This window comes from Clinocottus analis, unplaced genomic scaffold (genome assembly GCF_023055335.1).
Source record: "Clinocottus analis isolate CAN_PGR_092001 unplaced genomic scaffold, fCliAna1.0.p SCAF_22, whole genome shotgun sequence".
NCBI lineage: Eukaryota > Metazoa > Chordata > Actinopteri > Perciformes > Cottidae > Clinocottus > Clinocottus analis.
The window spans coordinates 11,818,356-11,841,684 of NW_027175954.1; the positions used below are offsets into that span (position 1 = coordinate 11,818,356).

Here is a 23,329-nt window from a genome sequence, read left to right on the forward strand (position 1 = left end):
ATGTTTGTTTTTTTTATTTACAGTGTACACCAATATAAAATACTATTATACAGAAATGTCAGCCATGTGTTGAACAAAGCTGTACGCATTGGCAGTGATTTAAAAAAACAAAAAAATCTTCAATCAACAATGGCACCTATCATGGCAAAGGGATATTTGCAATAGATCAGCTTTGATTTGTGGCCCAAATCTGTTGAACTGAGGGGTCAGAACAGGAGTTGGGTAACCGCATTTTCATCTTTACAGCTACATTTTCAACCGATGTGATTGGTTAAGAATACAGTTTTTGTCCAACACAAACCTATTAAATTACTTAAGGATGGGGACTAGATTTGATTAATTTCAACCTTTTTGTGGACTATTTTCCTCATAGTTCAATGTCTCATGGATTGTAGGAACCAGCGGCCAACAGCAGGTTCCTTCGGGTGAAGTGAAGGTGTATGACAGGTGTTGATTTTGACATGTAGGTGCCCAGCAGAAGCTCCTGAGAGTTATCTTGTAAATGGACGTGTCCTGTAGCCGCTGTGAAATCATCCGTCTCTAAATCGTCAAATGCTTTCAGAGCATTCCACAGACGAACCGTGTTGTCCATCGAGCCTGAAATAAGATAACGCAGTGTCACTGCAACTATAATTAAAGGAAATGCCACTCAAATCTGCAAGTGAATACATTGAAACCAACAAAGACTGCAATGCTGATATCTTCTGTAGCTTAATCATTCTCTAAATATGTTTTTCTTCAAAAAAGATTGCTCCAACTGCATTTAGAATTAGCTTTAATAGCCATGTAAATTTTCACATACATGGAATTTGACGCTGGTTTCACTTTGCTCTTCGTACTTGTATACTTGTATTTAGTTGCGTAATGGCTAATAGAGAATCAACTTGTGTCAAATTAAAAGATGTTACCCACCGGAGGCGAGGATCTCTCCATCTCTGCTGAACCGGAGGGAGTAGATGGAGTCTGTGTGGCCTTTAAGCTCTCCGATCATCAGCCCATGACCAATGTCCCACAGAAGAACTCTGTTATCAGTGGCTCCTGAAGCCAAGAACTTACCATTGGGAGAGAAGGCCAGCGCATGGATGGGACCCTGAAAGACAGAGTTGAAGGCTGGCTGAGTAGTGATCTCTGCAGCAGTCAATTCTGCTAGCTTTGCTGTGACTCTTCAGCATATTTAACTCTGGGGTGTAAACGAGATTCTCTGAACAGCATTATTTTATAGGATTCACCAGAAATTATAGAGGTTGCTTCCAAACTCATGGGTGTGTACAGTGCATTGAATGTTAAATTGGCTTGCTCAATGTATTTTACTGAGATCAACTTAGTTTTGATGTTTAATATGCATCACGTCACAATATATGCTGATGTGCGAGTCAAACTAAAATAAATGATTCCCTTATATGCAAACTAAATGTAACTGTAAGGACATTTTTAGGTGATTTTTACCTTTTGTAAACACTTAATTTCATTACTTTAGACAAGAGAATAGGCATTCATGATATGCCCCGACTGCAGAATGAGAAAACACAGATGTGGGGCTGTGTTACGGAGACTCATCTGACCTTGTGACCGGTGAAGATGCGAACACAGTTTCCATTCAGGACATCCCAGAGTCGGATGGTACGATCAGAAGAACCTGTGGCCACGTAATTGGAGTTAGGGTGGAAGCGGGTGCATGTGACATCAGCTAGGTGACCAGAAAACATCCTCAGAGGCTGGTAGTGATCTGTTGCCCAGAGACTGTTGGTGAAAGCACAATGTTAAACAATGACGGACATCTGTAGACCGGACTGCTGTGTATCGACAGTGTGTTTTTCTCTGTTATTGAAGAATAGGGGAAAAACTGTTTCTTACCGGGCAACTCTGTCGTGTCCCCCAGAGATAAAATAGTACCCATGGGGGGAAAAGTGTGTGTCCCACACTGGGTAGTTGTGACCTTTGTAGCCCACCAGACAAGTAAATGTTTGGAGACTCCACAGCCGGACTGTGCCATCTTCAGAACTTGATAGCAAGTAGTTTCTGAGAGTCAAAACAAGAAGGTCAACAGTAGTTAGGAGTTATATTAGTCAAGGGTTTCAACTTTGTGCCTGTCTTTAATACTCTAGAGGTAAGGGCACAGACGGCTAAGAATAATATTATAACGTAAGATGCAAAAATCCACAATTAAACGGTTTATATAAGCCCAGTGAACACAGTATGCTTGCTTATTTATTAGATGTAAGAAACTGGATAGCGAAGAATTTCCTTACATTGAACTCAACTAAAATCAAAGTTGTTGTTATTGTCTCCAGCAACTCAAAGATTCAATTACTGCCATCTACAAGGTACCTGCCTGAATACCTCAGGCCTGTCTATCAGCCCCTAGAAATATTGGCATCTTGTTTGACTGTAATCTAAGTTTTGAGCAGAAAAAAAGGAACATTGTCAGAAATCCACCTTTGTTCAAATTTAAAGATACAGAAACTATTTTACATGCTTTAATCTTATTGCTCCTAGATTAACAGTGTAACAGTCTGTTCAAACGCCTTAGTAGAAAAACAGTAGACCAGCTGCCCAGTACTGAACTCAGCTGCAAGGCTTTTAACTAAGTAAACAGGTTTGAAGACGTTTTTAGCCCCTTCACAAAGGCTTACAGCCAGTTTTAGAATTGATGTTAAGATTCCTTTAATTACTTCCAAGGCACTAAACGGTTTGACTATCCAGTATATCTCAGATCTGTTATCTCTGTACGATCTTGTTCACAGTTTGAAATCCTCTGGCTTTTATCTGAACTCAGCGCCAGGCTGTAAATGACCCAGCCTGAGAAAATACGGCAGGCTTCTGCCATTTTAAAATGTGGTTTGTTCTATTCCTCTACTGCTGTGGTTGTATGTGTTCTTTGCTTCCTATGTCAAGGACAAACTTTGTTTTGATAAGGGCAATACAAATAGACATTATTATTGTTCTTATACCTGTCTGGGCTAAAGCTGATGCCATACACCGGGCCACTGTGTCCATAGAGGATCTTTGACTCGCTGGCTGTCTTCTCATCCATGATTCTCTCCAGCACATCGTCCGACTCTTTGTCAATCAGATTCAAGTCTTGAGAGAGAGAGTGAGAGTGTGTTAACTTGTGTTATATAGAAAGTCATAATAAAATGAAGCTGGGTCACCAGGGTCACAGTCAGTCACTTTACCTGCTGCAGACTTGACCTTGCGCAGCTTTTTTGGTGTGACACTCCACACCCGTACTGTGGAGTCAGCAAAGCCTCCTGCGACCAGGCTGGAGTCATCTGTGAAGTCCACTGCAGTGAGACCCTATGGGAATAATCAGAAATGATTCTTATATAGTTTACAATTAACTGTTTATTATCCACCACTTGCTTCGTTACAAGTTATATTACCTGGTAAGCATTGAGAAAAGAGTAGAAGCAGATGGAGGGCAGGTTATCTGGTCCCAGGCGGATCCTCTTGGTGGCCTCTTTCATGTACATGATCTTGTCCAGCTTGTCTGAATCCTTTAGTTCTGGAAGAGGGATTCTGAAAATACAATATCACCTGTCAGCGCTACGTAGGTCGTTACGTCATTCACATACAGTGCAACAGGAAAGAAAGCCGGACACATTTGGAATGTTTACAAATGTGAAAGTATTGTCTCCCAGAATCTCTACCTAGTCTGTGCAGGCGCATGAGGATCCTGCTTCTTGCTCTTGTTGCCCATGCTGTCCTTTTTGGGTTTCTTCTTCTTGGGTTTACCATCCTCATTCTCTGCCTCCTCATCCTCATCATCAAGAGGAAGCTCAATTTCTGGTTCCTTCAGCAGGCCATAGTAAACCTGTATTAATGATAATAAAACAAGAGCATGTCATGAATAAAACAATTGTATATAAAAAGCACGGGGAGACAAAGGAAATGCATCATATTTAATTATTGGTGTATGAATCCAACCTTGGCCTTATTGGCCTCTCGTTTGCCCTCTCCTGCCAGGCTGCCAGACATGGCGTCAATCTGGCTCTTGCTGCGTGGCATGCCATCGAAAATGTCAATGTAGAGATGCTCTTGTATGATATTCCAGATCTGGTTGTTCTGACGCTCCTGCAAATGCCTCTTCAGCAGCTGGTAAGAGTCACGGGAGATACGCAGGACAAACTTGCTGGTACGGAAGTCCAGCAGAGTCTCGTTGCCTCTCATGTGCTCCCTCTTGGATAAGCTGGACAAAATCCGTAAGTCATCTTCGTAGTAACACTCCTGATCGCCGCTAAACCTGAGAGGGTAAGAAACAAAAGATATGGTTTATCAACCGTGCAGGATTTAATGCAGAAAAAAAAATCAAGTTCTGGACTTATAGTTAAAAAAGTTGTACGGTATGTCAAGGAAACTCACTTTTCAAAGAACGCCTTGGCCTCAGTTTCGTAATTGTTGTACACCAGTTCCAGATACATGTGCACAAACAGCGGGTAGAATACTTGTGAGAGCTCTGCTCGGTGACAGTCCAACACCGATTCTATGAACCTCTTCAGGCCGCTGTAGTAAACCGGGTACAGCTTTGGGTCTCCCTGCTGGCTGTAAGCTGACAGCACCACGTTGACATCCGGCTGGTCCTCCCCAGCAGCTGTTGAAGAAGAAGTCTCAGTGAGATGTGCATTCAGCTAAGCTTTTTTATATATATATATATATATATATATATATATATATATATATATATATATATATATATATATATATACACACAACGTTCAAACTATGAGATTAACTAAGTAGATGTGGGAAAAACTTGCTACATGGAGTTATTGTTATGACAGGTGAATATAAAAAGCTAAATTGGTTTTGTATATTTACTTCCAATTACACTTGAACTGAAATGCAAATGAGTACATGTTGAAATTTTGAAATAGTGGCAAATTTAACTGATTTTTGTGTGAAAAAAAGACGTTGGCATCCCTAAAGCCAAGATAAAAGTTATTGAACACATGAAACACAAAACACCTCGTTGAACTGTAACTCTTGCATCTCTGCAATACGTGCAATATATGTATTTCTGGTCATTGAAAGTACGAGCATAGTAACTTTAGTCATAAACGTGATAGGTATACTTCAAAGAAAAAATACTTATTTCTGGCGTTAGCTTAAATACTATATTAAACAGAAAACGTTTGGATTCAGGATGCAACAGCGTTTCACACAATAAAGCAACAATCGCCAAGTTCAATATATCGGCCGGACCTTTAGTTGGCGCCGGGGCGACAGCGGCGGATGAGGCGGTCACCCGGCTGAGGAGAGAGCTCGCATCCCCGCCCTCTGTCTCTCCACTTCCCGCAGAACCACCCGAACCGACCCCGGATGAGTCTCCCGCCTTCAGATCCAGAGCATCCTCTGGTAATCCCGCTTCACGACGCAAAATGTCCACGGACTCGGTCAGTTTGTTCTTCCTCAGGAATTGCAGTACTGCCAGCAGCGTCTGCTGGTCCTCCGGGGCTCCCGCCGCGGATTTGTTACTTCCAGCCGGAGCACTGGAGCCGGGGGACGTGGAGGGCGGTCTGGCGTCGTTTGCATTATTATTTGCAACGCCATCGCTTGAGGGTTCTGTTTTTATGTCCTTTTCTTCGACCGCGTCGACCAGACCACCTTGTACGGCCGCCATTTTAAAAATGAAATGCGCATGTGCGAGGTTTAAAAACGGAAGCCAATAGCAGAGTAAGATCAGACCACCTGATTGGTGCTTATTGATGACACGTCATCCAGTGGAGAGCCGCGCTCCCGCCTCCCAGCAGCGTCTGTCACTCAACGGAAGCTGGTCTTCTGGTGTTAATTGCAACAATATCTATATTTAACCATCATTTGTATCATCAACAGGTTTATTTGAGCTACAATAGTTCTCACATGAGCTATTGTATATCCATATTTACCATGCATAATTTCCCTTTGGGGATCAATAAAGTAATTATCTATCTATCATCTACTATTGCACCTCAATTCATTTTCATTCTATGTGAACGTATGTAAATTGTATACATTGGAAAACGTTAATGCATTATTATAAAAAGTCCAAGAGTTATATTTATCCTTACCTTGTGGGTGTATTTTAAACGGAATAGCATATTTCATTTATTCTCAGCGATGTACCATTTTGCACCAGATGGTGGCACTTTGGTCTCACGTAACTCCGACACAGTCTTAAGCATCCCAACCAATATCTGCTTGAACAAATGTTGAAGAGAAACTAAGCCAAAACAAATGATATCGTAATTGTTGCTTAATAAACTGATTATTTTCTTAATCATGCATTATTGTTTTGTCTTTTAAAGGTCAGACGATAAAAAAAAAAAAAATCAAAGATACTTAAATGACGTACATAGAAAAGTAATACAACCAGATAATATTCACATTCAGGAAGCTGGCACCAGTAAATTTATATATATTTTTAAACATGTTTTTGTTTGTTGAAAAATCTTTGCCCATAATTGTAGTCATGCTTTTAAGACAGCTTTTGTTCATGAAATATCCCTCTGTGCTCCACAGTCTCATATCATTTAAAACAATGTACTATTTTCCCCTTTATTTGAAATACAAAAAATGTATGTCAGTCATTCAATAAAGTGAGGAACATACAGGTTTTGAATAGCATTGTGGTCTTGATAAGCACTTGATCAACTCAATGTTGTGTTTTGCAAACTTGGATTTATTCAATTGTAGCAGCGGGAAAACACATGACCAATAGAAATGACATACGCATATCAGCAGGACCCACACCTTTTCTGTACCTCTCTGAACACTCTAACTCCCTCTCAGAGATGCACTCATACCGCTGACTGTGCATTATTTTGGTCAGCGCAGCATTTTAATTTTCAAACACTGGCAGTGTCTGCTCACCGGCATCCTTTCTAATTCAATTCAAGTCTCTTCTCTAAGTATTTTGCCCAAGTTCTGTCTTAATTTTAACACCCCATGAATTGTAATATATATATGTACATCTTTAAAAAATATCTTGTAAACTAGTACCAAACAATTTTTCTTCCAGCTCAAATGCACTTGTAAAAGACACTCCGGCTCATCCTCATTTGAGTGATAACTCAGCAGCAAGTTTAACGACTGCAGACTCAGGTCCATCGTGACGGGTGGGGCAAGAGGAAGAGAAGGGTTCACAGCAGAAGCAGGAGGGCGTTGTATAACATTGCGGTGGCGTAGCTCGGTGAGTAGGAGAGATGGGGGTGGGGTGGAGATGTTCGGTGGGTGTAGGAGACAAACATGTTAACATCAGCAACTCAGGGCGTGGTCATCAGTTGCATCGCTGCTAATGAGGTGTGAGGAGTGTGAAGACGCTGCAGGACTGTTTTTGGTGTCATTGAATGACAATGACCATATATGTGGTAAGATACAACAACAAAAAAGCATTTTTGCTTAACCTGTCTGACACTCTTGTGGTATTCAAAAATAGAATCACTTCACTTGTATTGAAGTGATTGTATTTGGAAATTATAGAATAATTAATAGACGGAAAAATCAATCTCTTGTGGGCGCTTTCATGCTTTATGCAGCTCACCAGTGTTAACATTGATTTGAAATAAAATTGATGGATTACATGCAGCAGTCAGGTGGTAATCGAGAACAATGGGCTTTTGAGGTACTGACACAACAATTAGGACATTTTCAAAAGACATTCACTTTTAATGGAGTATTTCTGCATTTGATTATAATTGATTGGATTTCTTCCAATTGTATGAAACAAGTTTAGATGTTAGTATATATGTCAAACGATTTACAATTAAAAAGCGCTTTCTTCCCTCTCACACTAAATGGTAAAATCACCAAAAGCCCTTTTCTCCCTTTCTGGATTTGAACTGACCTTCACTGTCACAAAACCCCCTTTTACGTTACGCGGCGGTCAGTTTGGTGTGTGTGTGTGTGTGTGTGTGTGTGTGTGTGTGTGTGTGTGTGTGTGTGTGTGTGTGTGTGTGTGTGTGTGTGTGTGTGTGTGTGAGTGTGTGTGTGTGTGTGTGTGTGTTATATTCAATGTAGGTAAGACTGCTCACATGCTCGTTACAATAGTAATGAAATGTTCTGGGGAGTGGGGAGAGACACATAGTCAGTTTGTGTGCAGAAGCTGGAGGACGCCACTAACCTCTCACCGCTCTTTGCTCTCTCTCTCTCTCTCTCTCTCTCTCTCTCTCTCTCTCTCTCTCTCTCTGTCTCTCTGCTCCCTCCTCCCCCTCTTTCTCTCTGTGTCAGGAGGCAGCAGGGTGTGGCATCACCCAGAGACAGCTCTGGAGCACAAAGACCCTCAAAGAAAAACCCCTAAAATTCATATTGCTGTAGATCCACAACATACTTTTTTTCTGGACATACTTCATGAAATCCAAACATTACAATTGAATGTCAATTGCTGCCGTTACTGTACTTTTTATGCTTACATTTACATTATAGTGTTGCTGATACCACTGACATGCATCACTGATTGAAATTAAAAGGCCTTTTCTTTGTGTTTAAGTGGTTAATGCGCTTCAGGAGATGCACTGTTATGAATTTCCCCTCAAGCTGTTCTGCTTATGTGCCAGTAAAAATGTCCTCTGATTAGATCGGAGGGAATGTTTATAGCAGATGTGCTAATTGGTATCGGTGGCATCACTCCAACTGGGAAAGAAATAAGCAGCAAATGAAAAATTTCAGTCGTTGGATTTATATAGTTTTACCAAGGCATGCTGAAAAAAATAAAAGTAAAAAGATCTATGGCAAAAGCTATCATTCAAATAAGATTCCCTTTGCAGCAAAGAGTGCATATTGTGCGTGAGGCGTCAGGGAGTGTTGTAGTCCTGGGAGCAGAGTGGGCGTTGCAGTTTCAGTCACTTTCAGTGGTTTTATTTTAATGCATGCACATGCAGGGTATCCTTTTACTTGCTGCAAGAAATGGTGCAGTTGAGCTGCGTCTCATGATTACTCAAAATAGATTCACTATCCCCATAAGATCATGTCTGCTTTTAGAAGGGCCTATAATAATAACCGCATAGGATAAGAGGACAACCTATTAGAACACAAAGTGGTGATTCCCATGTGTTTGTCCGTCCTCACTTTCTTATGATGGTGGTATTATTTTCCAGGCAGGGACACTCAGCACTCAGTCAGAGAACTTTGTGTGAAGCAGGTGATCTGTGATACTTTGCTGCACATTTAAATGAGTCGTTGCCTTCCAGTGGCTATCATGCCTGTCTAAATCTATGTGCAGGAAACGGTCAGAAAACACGACAAAATCCCCCCACTGAGTTGCACAGGTAAATAATTCATGAGGTGTGACTCTTAGAAGAGGTGGAAAATGCCCTAAGAGAAGCAAATGGGGAGGGAGCGAGTAGGGGGGAAAGATGAAGGGAGAAGAAGGAGGGGTAAGGAGGCATGGTGGTTGGGATGGGGATTGGGTGAGGGAACAGATGGGGCGTGGTATCGCACAGGGAGTAGAAACAAGAAAGAAAGGATGGTGCCTTAAACTGAGAGATGTACAGTTGATAGAGATGAAGGAGAGATGCTCGAACGAGAAAGTGAGAGGCAGGTGTAAAGGAAGGCGTGTGAATATGGACAACAGCAGATTTCTTGAAGAGAAGTGAGCTGAAATGGAAGCAGGAGGATGAGGATTTAGCTTGGTAGCCAAGAGCAACAAGGAAGAATTGCGTCTTCATCCAGTTTAATCACACTGGGGTGAAACAATAAAACAGAGCTGCAGTGTTTGTGATGGACTTGTTCCCAATTAAAGCTGAATTAGATTTGATGCACAAACGATTTAACCCATTGCTCTCACAAGCAACTGGGTTTCAAACCTTTATCCAAACTGAAAAAGCTCTTTTTACACCAATTGTTTCATTAAATCTGGAGTTATAAATACTTGTTGCCAACAAATCCCATGAAATCTAACTTTATGTTACCGTAACTTAAAGCTTTCTGGTTAGCTTTTATCTTTCATCCTTTGTCTTATAAAGGCTGCTCTTATTGTGTGTGTGTGTGTGTGTTTGTGTGTGTGTGTGTGTGTGTGTGTGTGTGTATGTGTGTGAGAGAGAGAGTGTGTGTGCGTGCGTGTAGTGATGCATCTTAGAGCCTTTTTGCCCGTTCAAGCGGAATAATGGGTGTGAAGGCAGAGCTGTGGCACTAGAGAGCTCCATTTGGGGGAATGAAATGTGCGGAGCTTGCATTATTCAATACTGACCTGACTGGAGGGCTGGATCTTGCACGCATTTGTCAACTCTGCCGGCCTTATGGATGAGCAATGGTAGCTATGGAAGCAACCATGTTCAAATCCCCCAGAACAGCTCGAGTAGATGAAATACAGTCTTTACTTTGTCCAAGGGGCCTTAAGCAAGGCATTAAATCACTGTCTGCTGAAAAGGAAACTGCTACAGTCATAATCAATACTAGGAAGGAGTTGCACTGCAAAAAGCATCTGCAACAAGTCATTTAGTCTGCTATCAAACTTTCTAAAACTAAAACTATTAGTGAGTTAAAGTAGTTTGACATTTGTGAAACTAGTTTGCTTTCTTGAGAGTTGGTTACGAAGATCAATACCAGGTTCATGTTCGTACAATAAAAAGGATCAGCTACATCATTTTGTAGCTGCAAAGAAAAAAAACTAGATGTAACTTGTTAATTGTTGGACTCTGGCGCTCGTTGATGGATTTGTTTTAACCTTGAGATAAAGCCTGGCGAGCTGTTTCCTTCTATTTCCAATCTGTGTTAAGGTTACAGGCTTAGAGGCAGCTTCATATCTATCTAGCAATCTTTTCATCTAACTCTTGGCAATAAAGAAAATACATTTAGACCTATTTGCCAAAAAGTTGAAGTATTCTTTTATTTTCGTTCCACTTGGTGTTGTTTCCCTTGCTTCCTTATGTTTCAGTGTCTTGAAACAAAACAAAATAAGGCAGATTGCTGCAGTAACATCTAGAAAATGTGCATTGATGTTGGCTCCCAAGGCATCAGTATGCTGATGTTATCATTTAGCTTTAACTACATTGAGCTCACGTTGCAATATAACCGACTGTTATCCACGGTGGGTCATCCCTAAGTTCCCAGGGTCCCCGTTGTGAGAGATTGGTGAGGGCTGTCTTTGCACTTAAAAAAAGACCAAAAGAACGAAGGGAGATGGACGTTTCTGATTGAATGGTGCCTAAAGTCATCTGTTTTGTGTGTGGAGTTGTGTTCATGACCGTCATGTATTTTTGTATTCATTAATTAATTGACGTGATTTTCACTTTTCTGCACAGCTCACTCCTGGTCTCTCATGCATTTTCTTGTCAGTAGATGCCATACAGTTGAGCGGACCCCCGACTGCAGGTCAAACCTAACACAATGTTATGCCCCACAGTTTCTTTATCACTATGAATAATGCAGGCCCCATCTAAAACTAATAAGGCAGAACGGTGCAGTGAGGCGACCAAGAAACATGCAGAGTCCTATTGAAACATTTGGATTCAACTCATTATTTCATGCAGCCCAAACTGTATGTCTCCATATCACATATTACATCATCCCTTTTGCTGTTATTATAATTCTTTTTTTTATTAAACCACATGTTGTTATTACAGAATAAAGCTCTGGAGAAGAGATAAATCACTGCATGATTGTCCTTTGTTCCAAACCCCTTCAGATAGCTCCCCTACCAAATGAGGCTGCTCTGCGGTCCAATGAGCATCTTTAGGATTATCACACACACACTCACACACACACACTCACACTCACACTCACACACTCACGCACACACACACACACACACACACACACACTGACTGACAGCTGCTGAGAGGGAACGATAAGGAGGTGGCCTCCAATTTGCTAAAGATCAGAGCTCCGGTACTTAATGCAATCACAATCAATAATTACAATTTGTAACCAGTGGTGACATTAACATTTTAGAGACAAATAATTAACATACTTTTTGGATTTATATGGTATTGTCAGTAGTTTTAACTACGACATTCAGTTTCCTCTATGTGTGTGTGTGTGTGTGTGTATGTGTGTGTGTGTGTGTGTGTGTGTGTGTGTGTGTGTGTGTGTGTGTGTGTGTGTACATGTATGGAATAGTTTATAATACACAAAAGAATAAAGAGAGAAAAGAAAGAGTTGTATTGTTAGCTGTTTCCAAACCCCTCATAAATTAGAATAATTTATTGAGGGGTATTGCACCTTTCTCCTAGTGTGTGTGTGTGTGTGTGTGTGTGTGTGTGTGTGTGTGTGTGTGTGTGTGTGTGTGTGTGTGTGTATGTGTGTGTGTGTGTGTGTGTGTGTGTGTGTGTGTGTGTGTGTGTGTGTGTGTGTGTGTCACTGTCACATTGGCAGGATTCTTCTTCACAATAGAGCAGCTGATAAAAAAGATCCATGTCTCGCACAAAACGAGCTTTGGTAAATTCCTGAAATCTGTCAATGCGGTCCTTCACTAAATCCGGATTTGCATTGTAAGCTAAGCTGTTCAGGAGCACCTTCTCTCTGTAGGTTATCAGTTAATTTGACAGAAAGAACACATCGATTTCCAATCAGTTGTCTGTCATCATGGAGGAAAGGGACTTGCACTCCACGGCAAAGATGTCCTCAAGAGGGTGAGGGTGGACCCTATGGATGTCATTGGGTAAGACAGGTAAATCTCCATGAAAAGACAGAAACATGCAGATTACACACACACACACACATACACACACACACACACACACACACACACACACACACACACACACACACACATACACATGCAAATGTGTTCAAATTCACTCATGCTGTATTTCAAATGAGATTTTAGACAAAACTTTAGACATTATAAACCATTAAAAAGATGTCTCCCAAAATGTCTTTTCATTTTCACTTTGTCCACAGTTTGACTCCATAATTGTTTGGGTAATATGTCAAAATACACACGCAAATACAACTTCCAATTATTCGGAAGAATTACAAAAGGAAATTGAAGGTAAAAAGCTGTTTTAAAAGGAATACAATCCATAATGGAATAAAACAAATATAAAGGAAAAGGAGTTAACTGCTTCTTTTATATCAATCGAATGGATTCTGAATCTTAATGTCCGATTCTATTGTACAGTAAAATGATGGCAAATTATTCAGTGTGATTTTCTTCTCTCTGGTCGCTAACGGGGTGTCATCACCCTGAGCGCGCCTAATTATGCTATTTGATGAGAGAAGGCATGCACAGCGGACACCAGCTTGAGAGTCAGTTGGATGATAGTCTCACGTGTGGGGGAGTCCAGATCCTAACCTCGCAGCACATAGTGACATCGTACACGGTGAACACTTTGTCAGAAAACCAAAACACCAACCGATAAACTAGCCTGTGAATCGGCCTACAAATTGATTTATACAGACAAGTGATATACGAGCTCTCAGTCTGCTCAGAAGCTGACTGCACATGCTTCCAAACGGCTTTTTAATTAGTAGCTGATCCTGCTCTATTGATCTGCTCTCGAACTATGGGGCGTTGGCCTATAGACCAACTGCCCTTGTAATACACACAACAACAAAGCCATCTGCATAGCTCGACACCACTCAGACAGACCTATTACTGTATTCACTTAATTATGGGAGGTAAACATTTTAGCGGGTTTAGTCCCACAGGCTCAGAATGACTTGCTATTTTTATTACAGTCCCGACAAGATAATGAAATGCTTTTGCGGTTTTCTTCCCGATCAATAGCTGTTAATGTGTGTACACTGACACAGTATATCAGCCTCTGGGCGGAATGCCAGCAGGTGGAGAATGAGTGCAGTCAGCACTTTCAGAGATGGAGAGCAGCGGGGCCGGCACACATGCATACATACTGTATGCCTTGACATTGCATGTAATTGCTGTGTTGGTGTAGTGCAGCAAAGAGAGGGTGGGGCCAAGGGAGCAGGGGGTACTCACAAAAGGAGGAGGGATGATGTAGACATGCACAGTGAGATTGACAACTGTGAATACAAATTAAATAGTATTTATGTGAACACAATTTACTGAATTATCTCTGTTTTGTGTCTGTGTTTCTTGTAAAGTAGGTCTACTCTACATCCACTGGATGGTCTTCGCTGACTTTGACTGTGCGACCTAGCGGTAGATAAAGATGCTCATGGATCTTAAGTGATGGATGCTCAGACCCTTCCTCCACACATAATGCAGATAATGCGTCAAGCCTGTGACAGTGCAAATGAGATAAGGGAAATAAATGGGATAGGCTGACCATAAAGACTCTTGCCATATGTGTCATCATCTGTGGCCTGTGACACCACACCTGCCAAAACAAATTAATTAGATGCGTTAACAACATCTGTGTGATGGTTTCTCTCGCTCAATAAGACAATACCTTTGATCAATGGTGGCATTTGATTAATGAAAGCAGCCATTAGTGTGAAATACTGCGGCACCCGTCTCTGCTTCCATTGAGAGACAAAATTGCTCCGTTAACTTCAGCTGGCCATTTCTACCCCATTGAATCTTAAAACAATCATAAGTCGTTCTCTGCTGATCTTGAGTGATGCCAGTGATCACCCTGCCCTCACCCATGACGAGCAGGTAAGTAACTGACTTTCAGGGAAACACTCAGTCCATCGCTAACCTGAGTGTCATTTCTTTGAGCGTCAAGGTTGAAATGGACACTGCTGCACAAACGGGCACAGGGGAGTAAGGGGCCGGCGGTATTGTTCGATACTTTAGCACCACCCACCTAACCAGCTCCCCACACCTCACACACATCATCTACAAAGACATTATCACCTTCAGTGGGTGAAGGTTGAAGGATGTGTGCAGCAGTAAAGGGCCGATAAAACCTGGTCCCTTCATAGCTGAACCAACACAAGTAATAACTCAACCCACAAAAAAAAGGTATACAGCAGGCTTACTCAAACATTTATAACGTACAACAAATGGCTTCATTAATGGTTAATAAATTATTTGTTCATGCATTAGAGATCAGACATGATGCTTCAGGCATTAGCGTGCTTCCTTTCTCACATGAGAGTGGTATCTTCTCATGCAAATCCCGGCAGGAAAGCAAATAATAAATATTTCCAAGAAATGTTAAACTATTCTTTTAACAAAAGGTTTCCGATTAGGTTGGTGTGTCAGGGTCTAACCTTTACATTGCAATATTGCAGTGCAAAACTCATCATTTTTAATGGCTTTTTATGGATCTCTAAAGGGTTGATGAATTACTTCTTTGCCATTAATGCATTTCTTTCAATCTAACAACAGTCCATTACAAGGTATGACTTATTGTAAAGTGGTGCTTATTGTCCATCCCATTTAAACAATTTCATCCCACACCACAGACAATAGTTGTTGGTCATTTTACATTTAGATTGTTTGCTAATATTGTTGTAAAACTGTCAAACTCTTAAACATTGCTTACCTGCGGCCCTCTCAAGACGACATTATCAGCTGTAACTGCCATAAGAACGCATTGCAGCGGCCGGCTGTGAGCCGTGCTCACATTGCACTGAAAGCACATACATCCGTGATGATGCTCTGATAGCAACACACACACACACACACACACACACACACACACACACACACACACAGAGGGAAAGCTGAGTTTATTCTCTGCACAGACATTACTCTTCTTCTATATATTTACATCACAATGCTCTGAATATTGTGTGGAGAACCTTAAATAATCTGTGAATATGAAAACATTTGCCAAGTACATTCTTTACTGGGTGTTTGAAGTGAAGTGCTTAGGTGTGTTTTAATGCTTTCAAGCACAATAATTACTTATTCTCTAAGGTTCCTTTGATGATATAAGAGCATTTGTTTTCTTGACTCAATATGTACAACACCGTGTTCACACTGTGTTTTAATTTCTTCCAAGGCAGTTTTTGTGATACAGAGGACACGTTCAAACATAAATGGCTTTCAAGCCTTCAACAGAACTGAATGTGCTTTGCATTTTAATGGACAGCCACGTACACAGAGAGATGTTGTAGTTGCTAACTCAGACCTGACGTAGGATTTCCCCTTTCATTGTTACAGCATTTCTGGAAATTAGGAAGGAGTAAGAGATTATGAAAATGTATTTATTGTCATATGCACAATCTATATTGAATAGTTATATAGTACAAGAGCCCACCTTTATCTCATTGGGTGCATGTGTCACTATTGTATTTGCGTCTCACAGAGCGGGGGCAGGGGAGTGTGGACAGGACCTTCATGTATGCTTCCCCCCTGCAGTCCAAGACCCCCAGCTGCCCTGCGCACTTCTGGATGTTTGAAGACTATATATATACCGTGTGGAGCAGCATGAGAGCTTTGTCAATAAGTCGGCCTCTGGAGGCAGGTAATCTTTATTCCTCCTGCCTGACAGCCTGCAGCCCTTTGTGCAGGGAAGGGAGTGTCCCTCCGTGTCCCCACACCCTCTGCTACACATTGCCACTGAGGCAGTTTAATGCAAGGTATAAATCCTACAGTAATCTCAGTCTCAGCGTGACACTGGATGAGAGGACAATTCCAAAAGTGATATTGTTTGTAATACAGAATGTATCTTTGTTTGATGATAAGGAACAAACACCTGCTGACTGTTTTCATTGGGCTCAAATAATCACAAGGACCTGAGAAGCAGAACCTCATCAATCTTGTCAAGGCCACATTAGGGTTACATTTTTTGTGTCCTTTTTAAATCAACTATGTTGTGGGTTGGTTTAAACATGCTAATTTGCACTGATGTGCTCAATAATAACACACAAAATAAACAAAATTTAACAAGGGGCTTTTGTAGTAATACTCTCGAAAATAAAGATGAAATCAACTCCACAAATTAGAACTTTAGAGAGAAAGTAGTAAAACAAGCTAACTGGCAGTTTTGGTTTCTAAAGGTACACCTTTCAAATATTTTATTTGGTTCCAATTAAATACATTGTTGTCCCTTATATATATGTATATATGTATATATATATATATATATATATATATATATATATATATATATATATATATATATATATATATATATATATATATATATATATATATATATATATATATATATATATACCTGACGCTGCAGTTCCCCTCAGCTCTAATGTCTCATAACTTTACTGTTATATTTCAGTCCCTCCTCATCTCCTGCTGTATTGAAGGGTATGCAGGGTAGAAGTGTGATGTCTGCTGGATGTGTAGATCTCTATTAAGGTATTAATATTGTCATTGTTTTGTCTACAACTTGTTTTGTTGCCCTGAAGTGACCAAACATCTGTAAAGCTATACTGGTAGGCTGATTTTGTTACCGCTGGTCCAAATGCAAAATTAAGCTAACCACCTGCTGACTCATAAAACTAACTTTAGCAAACTGCTGTCATCTTTTTATCTTCTTTTACTGTGTCTATATATCTAATGTGTCTTATTTTCAATCAAGATGAAAAAGATGTAAACCCTGAACCCTTCCACATTTCAAAAATAATGGCTGCCGACTGTCGTAGGTTACCTTTTGTATGTTATGCAGACCAGTGCAGGCTCTTCATAATCTTGAAAGTCAGTAATTATGTTCAATCAGGTTTAATTATCCATTTATTTTTGTGGCGTGATCCGAGTTAATCTCTGCAGCACTTCTGCTTCAGCAAAAATAAGAAGTACATGCAGGAAAACCTCTCTTCCAGACATGCAATGCTGGCTACTTGTTCCTGAGTAATAGATGAAACTTAGTTGGCCTTGAAATAGTATTCTTTGAATTCAGTAAAATGTGCATAGCCTACATTTAAATCCTAAGGGCTTTAAGATTAATGATAGCAGATTTACTCTTTCTGACCTTTAACAACGGCACACCTGTTCAGCAGAGGAAATGAATGGTCACATTGGCATGGCCTTATGATATTATATGCTAATGATCTTATTAATTTAATGTATTTTATAATATCACTGGAACATGATGTATATACTGCATGACAGCATGAATGCAAAAGTATATTACATCTGGTATGAAACAGCAAGACAGCGGTGAAGTCATTTGAATAATTTACTAATGATGGACAAGAAAAAAAGACAGATTCTTGAATAAAATCACAGAAAAGCTTATTTTACATGTAATCTTTCAACTGATCAGAATATCTGTCATTAGAGCTCTAACATAAGTAAAAAAGATTATTCTCAACGCTTGCAACGTTGCAAGAGAATCATCTAGATTTGATCAGAGACATCTTTTTTGATTTTGTAAAGCTTTGAGCTCCTGATTAATTATTCTGACCTTTAATGCCTCATGGCACCTTGAAGAGCATTCTTTTCAATCTCAGGTTAAACTCAGCTTCGCATTACATTTTCATACTTTGAATTTCTCTTTGTTCCCTCTCTCAGAAGGCTGCGTCATAGTCTGCAGGCTGGATGTTGAATAGAAAGCCCTGGATGGGCTCAGCTGCTCTATAATGGATTAGGCAGCAGCAGCACAGACCTCTCAACCCCAAAAGAGCTGAAGGAACATTTTGGAACAGAGGGTACACCATGATCTTTGGATGCGCCATTTATCTCAAAAATAGATTGTGTTTGTGAAAGAGATGGGAATAACTAATTCATATGAATAATAGATGTTTTCTCAATTGCTGACCTTTTCTTGTTGAGAATTATAGACCAGAATCTGACTTTGCTAATAAAAAAAATGGATTTCTGAACTTGGCTGGAGTTTTATGAGGACCTTGTCTTGTTATAGACTTCACAAGAAAGTTTCATTCCAAATGACATGTGTTAATACTGCCAGGGGTTGCACGCTGCAGTACAAGGTTACCTTGAGGACACATCCCTGTAGGTTGAACTTGTTTTGCTGCACTCCTGCACCCTCCCTGGCCTCCAACATAACGAGTCCCAGCTGAATAGGGACCAGCCTTCTGCCTCTCTTCTGACTGTATCTGCAACATTTTGACAGTTGCAGGAAAGTAACATGGAAAAATGAAAGAGATTTTACTTTTAATGTATGTTTGAACTGAAGGTCATCACATATTGGAAGTAAAACATTTTGTTTTAAAGATATGTTTCTCAGGAATGCTTTATTTTTAATTAGATATGATAGAGGAAAGAAATTCATGATTACTGGTGTAGTCCCAAGTGTTTTTTCTTTTTTAAAGGCTTTTTCAATGTGTTTTATATTAGATTTCTCTCTACAGTTCCTCCGGTGAATCAACAGCAGTCAGCAGAGCTTCTGTACTGCTTATGATGCACATCACTTTCTCAAAGTACCTTCCTCCCTCTCCACCTTTTGATGCAGCCAGCTGAAACCTAAAAATACCTACCTTTTAACATCTCATCAAACGTTTCCTGTGTAACGATGCAGTTCTGATATATCTGTTTCATCACTATAGGAAGTGATGAATCACACTTTTCCACATCTGAGGAAAGAAACATATTTCACCACAGCTGGCCCTGATGTGACGTGTCTTTTTATAGGCTAAGCATTCATCACGTGTGATGTAAAAGGTGTAAAAGTATTGCATCCTTCATATGGATGTATTTTTTTACAAGTAGTATTCCTTTTCTGTGTTCAAATAGAGTATTTTTTTTTATCAGTTTACATTTTTTAATCTAGCCAACATTTTGTTTGACTGAATAACAAAGTCAAAGAAAAACATGTGGCACATCTAAAGTAGATCATGTAAATTAACCTTTGCTCGACAAATCCAATCCAATCGAATTCTCTAGAATATTGAAAATATTTGAAGAAGAACATTGTCCATTTTCTGATTAGTGCGTCGCACTTTACAGCTAAAGTAATTGTATTTGAATACCTTCAATATCACATTCTCTGAGAAGCTTAGAGAAGGTCAAGAGTAGAGCTGTAACCTTCCCCCTTTGTTTCACATTTTCCTTCAGTCTTTCTCTCAGCGTGTCTGGCTCTTCCGGCTCTCTCTGCTATTATTAGCACTGAGGAAAAAAACACGTCACACACAGGGCCTACCTCAAAATGACTCAGTACTTTTTTGTGAGGCAAGGAAACAGAACGAATAGACCAAATCATTTCTGAAATGCATTCACCAACAGAACAGCAAACAGGTTTTAGTCGTACTACCTCAGTGTACTGAGGTAGTATGTGATCTCCAACTGCCTTCTGTCTCCGTTCATAGTCCTGTCTTTTGATCTCATTGTCTGGATGACAAACTCTGTCTCTCTGAAAGGTGTGAATCCCCATGGCTGCTGAAGCACAGCAGGATGCGAGCAACCGATTCCAAGGCAACAGAAGCAGCGACTCACAAATTAACACTTTGATTGCAGGTACAAAGAGAACATGCATCTGTTGCTGATATGCGTCTGGTTGCCTGTGTTTAAAGGAATACTCGGATATTTCTGGAAATTATCAAATTGAATAGCAGTTCTATCTCTGTGTAAGCTCAGTGTTGTGTTTAGCTTAGCTTAGCATGGCATAGTGCAAAGCAGTGGATGAAAGGAGAAACAGCTAGCTTACTCACTGTAACTTTGATTGCTACAATGCACAGGTTTGTTGGCCAGTTAGCTTAAACATGTCTACTGACCACCAGGATGCCATGACTGTGCAGAGAAGAAGTAAAGCTGAAGTTGTTGGCTTTGCACATTTCCCTCCAAAATCCAGTTGATTGTTGGATTTGGCGAATTGCCCAGCGACGTTCAAAAATACAATTCGACACTTATTGAAAGGTGTATTTTTCCCTGTTTTTGGTGGAGGCTTATTGTTCCTCCTGAATGTTTGTATTAAACAAGGCTAAACACATCTTGCACATTGGTCTTGTAATCCTGTAATTCTCAGTAAGTCTCCAAACGAATAAATGCACCTCCAAAACTGTTTGTGTAATCCTGTAAAGATGTCTTCAGACGTGTTTGCATGCGTGTGAAAGAATTGTAATTGTCCCCTTAGCTTTCTTTCTTTGTTTCCCTTGTCTTTGTTCATTTATATAGCCTTGAAATGTTTCACTCAAGTTTAAACATTTTCAACAAGTGCAGATGCTTCATTTCAGTTCACAACACCCTGGGAAAATGTGTGTATGTTGTTGTGTGATATACAGAATGATGACATCAGCCACTAATGTGAAAATCTATTATATGTGTTTGGTCTGAAAAGGCCTTTAGACTTGAAGAACCTTGGATGAAGATTAAAAAAAGGAATTTTGTCACCTCCCTTTACATCTTTCTTTCTTTTTTGTTCTTAGTTGGATATTTGTGGGTCTTAAATGTCCCACACATTCACGTGTTAAAATTCCTGCAGAGCCGACAGTGAAGAGTGATGGCTTTGATCCGGAGACGCTGACAAACTGGTGAAATTTACGACCATGGCCTCTCGCTCTGTTTCCTGATTCTCATTCCAACCACCACCATAGCCCCACACAGACACAATTATTACCAGACGTAACATAACATGCTTCTCCCTCGACACGATCCCCTTTATACCTCAAGATAGCGAAGGCGTAGACATGAAAAGGAACAAATCCCACAGTCAGTAATGAGTGGGCATGCACAGATGATATCTATTTACCTCTGAAATATGCTGGACATCCTAAACATTATTGAAACCTACAGCAACATTTTGGGAAGATGTGTATAAAACACTGCATGATACATCTATATAATGTCAATTTGACCGGGGATGGCGTAGATAGGATGTTGAGTTTAAATATTTCACTCAAATTAGACTTTGAAGTGGTGATATCATTTCAAGTGGAAATAAAATGGGGAAAAACAACATCTAGTGTATTAAGATGAGAGACAATTAAGGGAGAAATGTGTTTCTATGTGAACTGGTAGAGGCTCAGTATATTTTCAGCTCATTCAATTTACATTCATTTCAGCATGAAAAATATATTTTACACAACACTGTGAGTATTTTAAGACAAGCAAGCGGCAACAATTACAGAGTGACACACTTGAGAAATCAGCTGCAACGTATGATTGCATGGGGACCGAAGGATGAAACACCCTCAAATTAATCTGAGATTTTCCTGTAGGAGGCAATATTTTCTACATGGTATTCGTGTGTTTTTATTGCCTCGTAATACTCTTGTGTGTATTTTATGGTTGTGAGTAAGGGTCAGACAGAGAAGAGAATCAAAAGAGAGTGTTGAAGCACTCTTCAACTTTAAGGCATGAGGACGGAGGGCTGTTTCATAACGAGGCTTTTACAGCAGCATCTCACTGTATGGCTCCCACCACACCTTCTACTCAGCAGCATTGCAGGGGTATAAATCTTTGAACAACTGCAAACTGCGTCACACATGCACACCAGTAACATAGACACGCCAAGAGGCCTAAGGTCACAAGTCTAGATCTGTGCGTGCGTGCGTGTGTGCGTGTGTGTGGAGCTGTGGCTGAGGTACAAGGATCAGTACAGCAGCAGGTAATCCATCATACTTCTTTCATACACATCTGCACCATATATATATATATATATATATATATATATATATATATATATATATATATATATATATATATATATATAAAGGAAAGAGATCAAGGTGGCATTGCTTTCTGGCCTCTGGTGGTAAAAAGCTACTTTTACAGAAATATTTAAAGCAACTATTGTTTTCCTCTCGGACCTGAGTATATACAATATACTTAAAGTACTAATCGAAAATGTACAAATGTATTATGTTGAATTACCCATTTCATAATAATATTGGATTATTGGATCTCTTCAGTGTTGCAGCTGGAACATGATGGGTCTAATTTCAGATAAGATAATCATTCATCAGTCCCTCAGTGGGGAAATTACAGGATTACAGCAGCAAGTAAATAAAAGATAAAAAATCAAGTACTATAGATCAACAGTAAAACAGTAATAAAAATAAATAAAAATAAAATAATAAGAAGAATACTCAATATACAAAAATAAAATAAAATGTGTATAAAAGTACTTAAACGTATTAGATATTGTACCAGGTGAATGAATTAAAGTGTTCAGAAGTGTTTGTGTTAAAAAATGTTCAAGTGTTAGTGGCATGCTGGGAGCTCAGCTTATTGTGCAGCGCGACCTCTCCCTCAGACACCGGGGAGGAACCAGCCGCCGGCTGAAGGAGCTGTGCAGCGCGGCCAGAGTGTCCTGCACCGTGGGAGGCGCGGTTCATCAGGGATGAGAGTTTAGCCGTCATCCTCCTCCTGGATTACTATATCATATACTGATTAGTATATAATATACTGGCTGACTTGTGAATTTGCCTTTTGGAATCAGTCAAATCTATCTTACCTTTACCTATAATATTACATATTGTATTTCTTGATTCAATGTATTATTTTGTTTAATGATACTGATAGTATTAGTTTGAATCTGCAACATGCAATGTAAAATATATGTAGTGGAGTAAAAACAGTACAGCAACATATTTCTCTCTGAAAAGTAGTGGAGTAGCATAACATAGTATGCACTTCTGAAATAAAATCATGTGCAGCCTCGATCATTTTAAGTCTTTA

General features: G+C 40.0%; 1 protein-coding gene across 1 annotated transcript; it reads right to left on the minus strand.

Annotated features, from left to right (window-relative positions):
- Nucleotides 1–2: 2 nt before the first annotated feature.
- taf5 (TAF5 RNA polymerase II, TATA box binding protein (TBP)-associated factor) lies at nucleotides 3–5,620 on the minus strand. The gene is made up of 11 exons (XM_068589434.1): nucleotides 5,203–5,620; nucleotides 4,363–4,591; nucleotides 3,928–4,243; nucleotides 3,651–3,814; nucleotides 3,384–3,519; nucleotides 3,177–3,297; nucleotides 2,952–3,081; nucleotides 1,855–2,019; nucleotides 1,563–1,740; nucleotides 913–1,090; nucleotides 3–597 (listed from the first exon to the last, which is right to left on the minus strand). The coding sequence occupies exons 1-11, from the start codon at nucleotides 5,618–5,620 to the stop codon at nucleotides 383–385; spliced, it is 2,250 nt and encodes a 749-aa protein (XP_068445535.1). The 3' UTR covers nucleotides 3–382.
- Nucleotides 5,621–23,329: the final 17,709 nt, after the last annotated feature.